At 41.4% G+C, this 9,913-nt stretch overlaps 1 protein-coding gene across 1 annotated transcript in view; it reads left to right on the plus strand.

Annotated features, from left to right (window-relative positions):
• Positions 1–598: 598 nt before the first annotated feature.
• Positions 599–9,913, plus strand: part of SMYD4 (SET and MYND domain containing 4) — a 40,523-nt gene continuing 31,208 nt past the window's right edge. The window contains exon 1 of the mRNA XM_007454204.1: positions 599–732. Coding sequence (XP_007454266.1) covers positions 599–732 — 134 coding nt within the window. The remainder of the gene's footprint in view (positions 733–9,913) is intronic.

A 9,913-nucleotide genomic window follows, 5' to 3' on the forward strand; every position in this document is an offset into this window, starting at 1 on the left:
TGGGGATAGCTTTGAGTAGCTAGGATAGTAGGGTACAGAGGAAGAAGTGAGACTTGAGCATTAGAAAGTAAGCCAAGAGTCAAATAATGAAGGGTTTGTACTGGGCTTCCCTAAATGCTAGGAGGAGCATTGATGAATTTAAGGCGGAGTACTGACATCTGTCTCAGTGTGGAAGATGGACTGAATTTGGAATGGGGAAGTGGGGGTGTCTGAGGGCATGGAGACTAGTTATGACACTCCAGAAAGAATGCCAGACAGGAAATGGTGTGGGCTTGAGCTGAAGGAGTGACCTGGGGATTGAAAAGAAAATACTGAACTGGGTAAGAGTTCTGATTCAGCATTGTATAACCAGTACCTAGTATGATGCCTGGAACAAAGTAAGCTTTCAATAAATATTTCTGAATGAAGGGATGTTGAGTGAATTGGGGTGAGAAACAATAGATGTTTCCTCAGCATGTAAACAACTATAGGAAGAGACCACAAGAATTGATTTTGTTGTTTCATGCATGCTTGAATGAAATCTTGACTTTCTAGAACTGTGCATTTGTAGTAATCTGAATTCCTTATTTTCTTATTCATTTTTTAGATTTAAAGTAGCATGGATCTGCCCGTGGATGAGTGGAAATCATACGTACTTCAGAAGTGGTCTTTGCTCCCCAAGTCCATTCAGGTTACAATTTCTACAGCAGAGACTTTAAGCGATATCTTTCTTCACTCATCTTCGCTTCTTCAGTAAGTGAGTGGAAGCTTTAACCAGGGAAATTTTGATGCGGAAAACGTTGTCTTTTGTGATTTGCTTTCAAATTACATCTCTTTTTTTTAATATAAATTTATTTATTTATTTATTTTCTTCGTTGGGTATTGCATTGGGTCTTCGTTGCTGCGCCCAGGCTTTCTTTAGTTGCGTCGAGTGGGGGTTACTCTTCCTTGCAGTGCGCGGGCTTCTCATTGCAGTGGCTTCTCCTGTTGTGGGGCACAGGCTCTAGGCGTGCAGGCTTCAGTAGTTGCAGCACACAGGCTCATTAGTTGTGGCACACGGGCCCTAGAGCGCAGGCTCAGTAGTTGTGGCACACAGGCTTAGTTGCTCCGTGGCATATGGGATCTTCCTGGACCAGGGCTCGAACCCATGTCCCCTGTGTTGGCATGTGGATTCTTAAGTACTATGCCACCAGGGAAGCCCATCAAATTATATCTCTTTTTGATGGAAGAGTTACATTTAGATTTTTATATTTTGGGGCATTCAACAGTTCTTGCTGTTTCCACAGTTCTTTCTAACCTACTATTATACAACAGGTAGGGATGCTATTTAGCTTTTTCGGTGTCAATATTATGTTTCAGTAATCAGTGCCTTGCTGTCGTCACTAGGCTGTGCACCTTGCCATATCCCAAAGGATGTAGTGGACATTTACTAGCTGCACATAGAAATTCTTAAATGCTTATATTTGGAAAGAACCATAGAGGTCATACAGTCTAACCCCAGTAGTTTTCAAACACTCTTGACTACACTCTTCAATAAGAAATATATTTTACATCACAACCTAGTTCGTATACTAGTTTTTTATATGTATATAAAAAACTGAAACAGGGAACTTCCCTGGTGGTCAGGTGGTTAAGACTCTGCTTCCACCGCAGGGTGCATGGCATCCATCCCTGGTTGGGGAACCAAGATCCTGCATGCTGCGGCGTGGCCAAAAAAATAAAAAATAAGTAAATAAAAAACTGAAGCAGGAGTTTCCCAAACTTCCTTCAGTGAATTTTTATTGAACATCTATTTTGTGCCAGCCACTGTGCTAAGTGCTTAGTAAACAAAAAATACATCATTTAAAAAAAAAATAGACAAAGATCCTTACCTTTGAGGAGCTTAATTCTAGCAAGGAGGGACAGACAATAAACATAAATAAGTTAAAATATATAGTATGTTAAAGGTGAGAAATACAGTAGAAAAAAAGGAAAAATTGAACAGGGTAGGGGAAATAGGCAGTGCCAGGAGCGAGAGTACAGATTGTAGTATTAAGTAGTATAATCAGATATGCCTCATTGAAAGAGTGAAAGTGGAGCAAAGTCTTGGAGATACAGGAGTTAACTAAGTAGATATCTGAGAGAAGAGCATTCCAGGCAGAGATCCTAAGGTGGGAGCGTGTCTGGCATGTTTAAGCAGCAGCAAGTTGGATGAACAGCTAGTGGTGGATGAACAGAGTAAGCCAGAGGGAGAGTGGTAGGAAATACCATCAGACAGGTAATGGGACATGCATGGGAGTTGGGGAAGAGCAGGTGGCACAAATCGAGTTGACCCTTTCTTAGTGCCTTATTACCCTGAGTAGGAAATTATTGCAGGGTGTAGTAGGCAGAATTCTAAAGATGCTCCCCCTGCCCCCACGCCAGCATTCTGGTCCCCTGGTTACTCAATCTAACATTAACCTAAGCACTGCTGGGAAGGGATTTGGCTGATGTAATGAAAGTCCCAAGCCCCCTGACTTTGAGATATAATTACTGGGTGGGTAACCCTATCAGCCCAGACCTTTAAAAGCAGAGAGTTCTTCCCAGCTGGTAGCAGAAAGGGAAATCAGAGAGATTCAAAGCATGAGGTTTGAATGCAATTTGGCTGACTTTGAAGATGGAGCTACATGACACATGACAAGGAATTCAGGAAGCTTCTAGAAGCTGAGAGTGCTTGCTGGCTAACAGCCAGCAAGGAAATGGGGACCTCAGACCTGCAATTGCAAGGAACTGGCTTCTGTCAGTTCTAAACTCAACATCCTGGATGAGTTTAGATATAGATTCTTTCCCAGATCCTCTCTATAAGAGGTCACCTTGGTTTCAGCCTTGCGAGACCGTAAGCAGAGAGCCCAGGCAAGCCCACCTGGACTTCTGATCTACAGAACTGAGGATAATAAATGGGTATTGTTTTAACCTGCTGAATGTGTGGTAGTTGTTACACAACAATAGAAAACTAATTCACAGGGTTTTGAGATAAGAGTGATACTATCTGATTATATTTTAAACAGATGTCAGCAAACAACAACCCACAGGGTAAATCCATCCCACTGCCTGTTTTTGTGTGGCCATCAGCTAAGAATGGTTTTTACAGATAAATATTTGTAGTCGATTTGATGGTCGGGAACATTGGCTTTGAACTCATTTAGCAAAATGGTATCCATTTTTTAAAAAATTTTTTCATTCTTCTCATTAGTAGACCTGTGTTACAAAAAAATTGTACTCAATTATTATACCTTGAATTTTGTCAGTAAATGATTTTTACAAGCATGTTTTTTCTTTTGTTATATAAGCACCTATGTAATAGCCTCGATTTTACCTCTTGGCCCAAGCAGGCTAAATATTTACTCTCTGGTTTTCTAGAGAAAGTTTGCTGATCCTTGTTTTTTTGTGTTTTTTTTGCGGTACCCGGGCCTCTCACTGTTGTGGCCTTTCCCGTTGCGGAGCACAGGCTCCGGACGCGCAGGCTCAGCGGCCATGGCTCACGGGCCCAGCCGCTCCACGACATGTGGGATCTTCCCGGACCGGGGCACAAACCCATGTCCCCTGCATTGGCAGGCGGACTCTCAACCACTGCGCCACCAGGGAAGCCCCCCGATCCCTGTTTTAAAGGATTGCTCTGACCACTGTGTTGAGTATAGCAGGAGTAAGAGTGGAAATAAAGAGAATTGTTGGAAGGCTGTTGCTTTAATCCAGGTGAGAGAGGAGGTGATAGTAATTTGGGCCAGGGTGGTAGTAGTGGGGATGATGAGAAGTGGTTGGATTCTGATGGTGTACTTAATAGCATTTCCTGACAGATGGGCTATGGTATGTTAGAGAATGAGAGAAGTAAAAAGTGACTCCTGGGATGTAGACCTACAGGGCCAAAGGTAGGTGGATGAAATTACCGTCACCTGGGAAAGCTGCAGGTGGAGGTGTCTTGGGAAGGAAGTTTAGGGGTTCGTATTTCAGTTGGAAATGTCTAGTAGACATTCAAGTGGAGATGTCTTAATGAGCATGGAGTTTATGAGGCTTGGGCTGGAGATACAAATTTGGGAATTACATGGCATTTTGAGCCATGAGACTGGAAAATTTCACCAAGGAAGAAAGTGTAGATGCTTTTACTGCATGTGATGTACTTCTTGATATTTTCTCTTCTATTGATCTCATTTTTAAAGTACTAATCAGGACCCTCTAAACTGATTTCGTGACCTACTGAGTCATGACCTGCAGTTTGAAAAATAATGTTAAAACTCTATGGGATTTGTGGATTCCCTTAAAAAAATTTCCAAAAATGTTGGAGATCTGCTGATGAAAACTCTGGTTGATAGAATTTTCCCAAGATAAATTGATATAGCTTACTAACAGCAAAAAGGAGTATCAGTAAAAAAAAAAAAAAAAAAAAAAAGGAGTATCAGTAAGAATCCAAATTTGGAGTTTTGGAGCACTGAAAGGAATATAAATCAAAGAAGAGGATATGTCTGATTGTTTACTGTTGGAGTTCCTCAAGACTCCAGCCTAGGCTCTCTTTCCTAGTCACTCTCTATTCTCAGCCAGTTCAACCTCATTCACACCCATGACATCAATTACCTCCTATATGCCGATTACCCTTAAAATTGTATCTCCAGCCCTCACTTCTTCTCTGAGACACAAATGTCTAAATCCAGATGACTGCTTAAAGCCTCAAAGATACTTAAAATTCAACATATCCAAAACCAAACTCACAATCTTGTCTTCGAAATTAGATTACCTTCCAGTGGTGTTTATCTTAATGAACTGCACTGCCTTATTTCAGTTCCTAAAACTAGAAACCTGTGAACCATTTTATATATATATGTGTTATATATATATGTATGTATGTATGTATGTATATGTTTATTTATTTATTTATTTTTGGCTGCGTTGGGTCTTCATTGCGTGCAGGCTTTCTCTAGTTACAGCAAGTGGGGGCTGCTCCTCATTGCGGTGCACGGGTTTCTTATTGAGGTGGCTCCTCTTGTTGCAGAACATGGGCTCTAGGTGCATGGGCTTCAGTAGTTGTGGCTCGTGGGCTCTGGAGCGCAGGCTCAGTAGTTGTGGTGCGCAAGCTTAGTTGCTCTGTGGCATGTGGGATCTTCCCGGAACAGCGCTGAAACCCGTGTCCCCTGCATTGGGGATTCTTAACCACTGCGCCACCAGGGAAGTCCCCCATTTTATATTTTAAAATAACTCATAATCATTCCCCCTTTTTACTTCAGATCATCATGATCCCTTAGTGAATTAGCAACCATCCATAGCAACCATAGTTATGGATGTATATAATACCACTGAACTATGGTCCCTTAGCAACCATCCAGTTGCTACCCAGAAACCTAGGAGTCATGCCTGATTTTTCCTTCTTCCTCATACCGCGTATTAAATCCATTGCGAAATTTTGTCCATCGTAGGACTGTGAATGCTAAGTTTCTTTCAAATTTAGCGAATAGGACTTCTGCTTCTGGATAGGATATAGTAGGTCACAACAGGCAGTACTTTTGAAACTAAAAAATGCTGATACGACAATAATCATATTTTTAAAGACACCAGAGAGCAACAAGGACCAGATGGACTAAAATTCCAGAGAGGGAAGACTCCTTCCTAGGCGTTCGCTAGCCATGGTCTTTCCTGGGGGTAATTAAAGGCTGAGGATCAGGCTGGCCCCAAGCACAGGGACTGTCCTGGGGGAAACTGAAACCAGCAGACCTTTTGGCGGTCATTTGGGGCTGATGTGATGGATTGGAAACTACAAGATGGCCAAACTCAAGGCCCAAATTTAAAGTCCGTTTGCCTCATGGGACATTTACTGAGTTCTCAGGAAGTGCAGGAGGCCTACCAAAAAGGCAGAATAAAATCTCCCTCAATCTTGCAATGCTGAGAAGCAAAATCCCATTGGTGGAAAAGGGCCTGCAACAAACACACATACAATCTTCCTATCAAGACATTTGCTGGATTTTGAACCTCTGGTATGATAAGTTAAAAATCCTAGCTCAAAACATCCTGAGACCAAAACTTTCAGGCATGAGAAGACAGAGACCTCCAGTCTCTCAACCAAAAGCTCAGGAGGTCCACACTCAAGAATAGGAAGAAACTAGAGGTGTACTGAGTTTTAATAAAACTGTAGACCAATGCTGATCAAATTCAGCTCTTGATAAAGGTAGGCCAGCCCCTCATTCTATCTGCCTAGCATGGGAAAGGGGGCACTTTCATGGTGGAAGGTGTCGTCTTGCTTCATTATGTCTTCCATACATAATGTGTCAGGAACACAAAATTACTAAACTGCGGAGGGACATTAAAATGACCCATAATGAAGAGAAAAAATGAACATTAGAAATAGATTGACTGATGTTTACATACAGGAGTTTGTAGACCAGGTCTTTTAAATAACTGTGATTAACATGTTGAAGAAACTAGAGGAAAAGGTGGACAAGGTGGATGAAAAGATAGATTCCAACAGAGAATTGGAATCTATAAAAAATAATAAATTTCAGTACCTAAAGTAGTCAAAAATCATAGACACAGAAAGTAGAATGGTGGTTGCCAGGGGCTGAGGGTCGGGGGAATGGAGGGTTATTGTTTAATGAGTATGGAGTTTCAGTTTTACAAGATGAAAAGAGTTATGGAAATAGATGTTGATGATGGTTGTATAACATTATGGATGTATATAATACCACTGAACTATATACTTTAAAATGGTTGAGATGGGGGCTTCCCTGGTGACGCAGTGGTTGAGAGTCTGCCTGCCGATGCAGGGGACACGGGTTTGTGCCCCGGTCCGGGAAGATCCCACATGCCGTGGAGCGGCTGGGCCCGTGAGCCATGGCCGCTGAGCCTGCGCATCCAGAGCCTGTGCTCCACAAAGGGAGAGGCCACAACGGTGAGAGGCCCACGTACAGCAAAAAAAAAATGGTTGAGATGGTAAATTTTATGTTATATGTATTTTACCTCAATAAAAACAGTTTTTTAATGCTAGAAGGCAAAAAAAAATTAAATGGACTTTCTGGAACTCAAACATACTGTAACTGAAATCAACTTAATTCTTAAGCTTGACAGAAAATTGGATGCAGTGGAACATTGGATTAGGAAACTGGCTTACAGGTTAATGAAAAACAAAATGAAGCATAGGAAGAAAAGAAGAATGGAAAAACTGGCACAGCATATAAGAGATATGTAGGACACAATCAGATAGTCTAACATACTTGTAATTGAGGTCTCAGGAAAGAAGAGAGTCTTTCAGAAGCAATATTCCAAAAAGATGACTGCAGATTTTCTAGAACTGCTAAAAGACATAAACCCACAGATTCCAGAAGCTCAGCAAATCCTAAACAGTGTAAACATAAATAAAATCACACCTTGGGACATCAGACACAAACTGCTAAAACTAAAGAAAAAAAAAGAATAAATCTGAAAAATAACCAAAGAAAAATCATACATATACATATATTTATATATGTATAATCACATCAAGTCAGTCTCCCCCATTTCCCCATGTGGCAGGCAGAAAAATATACCCCAAAGATGTCCATGTCATAATCCCCAGATTTGTGAATATGTTAGGTAACATGATAAAGGGAAGTTAAGGTTGCAGATGGAATTAAGGTTGCTAAAAATCCAATTTAAGGGGCTTCTCTGATGGCGCAGTGGTTAAAAATCCGCCTGCCAATGCAGGGGACATGGGTTCGATCCCTAGTCCGGGAACATCCCACATGCCACAGAGCAACTAAGCCTGTGTGCCACAACTACTGAGCCTGTGCTCTGGAGCCCGTGAGCCACAACTACTCAGCCCACGTGCTGCAACTACTGAAGCCCACGTGCCTAGAGCCTGTGCTCTGCAGCCAGAGAAACCACCGCAATTAGAAGACTGCGCACCACAAAAAGAATAGCCCCCACTTGCCACAACTAGAGAAAGCCTGCACACAGCAACGAAGTCCCAACTCAGCCAAAATAAACAAATTAATTTTTTTTTTAATCCAATTTAAGACAGGGAAAGTAGCCTGGATCATCCAGGTGAGCCCAGTTTAATCACAAGTGTCCTTAAAAGTAGAAAAAAGGAAGCAGAAAAGAGGAGTCAGAGGGAGATGTGACTGTGGAAGAATGGTCAGAGATGCACCATTGCTGGCTTTGAAGACAGAGAAAGGGAGCCACAAGCCAAGGAATGTAGGCAGCCTCTAGAAACTGGAAAAGGCAAGGAAGCATATTCTCCCCAATAGCTCCAGAAAACAATTCATCCCTACCAACACCTTGATTTTAGCCCGTTGAAAGCTGTGCCAGACTTCTGCCCTTCAGAACTGTAAGATAATAAATTTTTGTTTCTTTTAAGCCGATAATTTTATTTATTTATTTTTGGCCATGCCGTGTGGCCTGTGGGATCTTAGTTCACAACCAGGGATCGAACCCAGGCCCTTAAGCCACTAATTTAGTGGAAATTCATTACAGCAGCAAAAAAATTAATATACTCCCTTTACTTCCCTGACCCCAATTACTATCGGTAGCTAGACCATTACAATTGCTTCTTGACTGGTTTCCTGTATTCATCCTTGCCTCCCTCCAGGCTGTTTCCTACATCACAGCATGAATCATTTTTCAAAACATAAATCAGATTATATTGCTCTCACTTAAAACCAGTTTCTTTTGCTCTTGCAGTAAAGACAAAAATTCTCAATGTAGCCAGTAAGACATTGCAGTCTGGGCTTACCTGGTGGCGCAGTGGTTGAGAGTGCGCCTGCCAATGCAGGGGACACGGGTTCGTGCCCCGGTCCAGGAAGATCACACACGATGCGGAGCCACTGGGCCCGTGAGCCATGGCCACTGAGCCTGCACGTCCGCAGCCTGTGCTCCGCAACGGGAGAGGCCATAACAGTGAGAGGCCCGTGTAACGCAAAAAAAAAAAAAAAAAAAAAAAACAGTCTGACCACTGCCTATCTCTCTGGCTTCCTCTGTCACCACACTCCCCTTTCAGACATATGGGCCTTCTTTTAGTTCTTGATGTGCACTGTGCTGCTTCTTGTCACATGGTCTTTTCTTAGGGTATTTCTTTTGCCTGAAATGCTTTTCCTGTGCACTCCACCATGCCCTTACTAATTTCTCATCCTTCAGGATCAGCCACATCTTCCTTAGGAAAGCCTTCCCTGAGTCCCTGCTGGGTCATCTTCATTTTTTATGCATTTACAACACTGCATACCTTTCCTTTTTATATTTGTGTAATCATTTGATTAATGTCTATCTTTACTACTAGACTATAAACTCCATGAAGGCAAGAACCATGTCTGTATTTGTTTGTCTTTCTGCAGACAAGAGTAGTGTAGTGTCAAAAAAACAGGTACTCAATAAATATTGATTGAGTGATAGTTTGGTAAAGCTTTTAGTTCAGTGGCTGGCACATATTAATACTCAGTTTGACACATGAATGAGAGCCTTATCTATACACATAAACACATAACCTTTAAAGTTCAAGGTTTTCATATTTATCTTTGTGCCAGCAGCTATTACCGTGTCTGGCATATAGAGGCACTCCGATTTTGGTTGAATGAAATAATTCAACCTTGAGCCTTGCCAGTTCAGGTACTAGGTACAATTAGGGTTATACTTTTTTTTTCTTTGGCTTGTTGTTTTTTATTAATGTTAGTAAGATACAAGTACATTCTCATCGCAAAAGATTGATACAATATTTAATAAAGTAAAACATGAAATTTTCCCCCTTAGCCTTCTCATTCTGTTTCAGAGATTACCACAAGTTATTAGAACTTTCTATTTCTTTTTTATGTATTCTCGTACATTTGTACATAAATGTGCACATATCTTTTTCTCCTCTATTAGATTCTATTATGTGCTTTGTTCTTCGAGGTTTTTTGCAACATCACACCTTAATCTTTTTAGCAACCAAATGAGATTGCTAGTATATTATTGCCACAACTTATTTCTTTCC

Source organism: Lipotes vexillifer, unplaced genomic scaffold, assembly GCF_000442215.2.
Source record: "Lipotes vexillifer unplaced genomic scaffold, Lipotes_vexillifer_v1.1 scaffold680, whole genome shotgun sequence".
Taxonomy (NCBI): domain Eukaryota; kingdom Metazoa; phylum Chordata; class Mammalia; order Artiodactyla; family Lipotidae; genus Lipotes; species Lipotes vexillifer.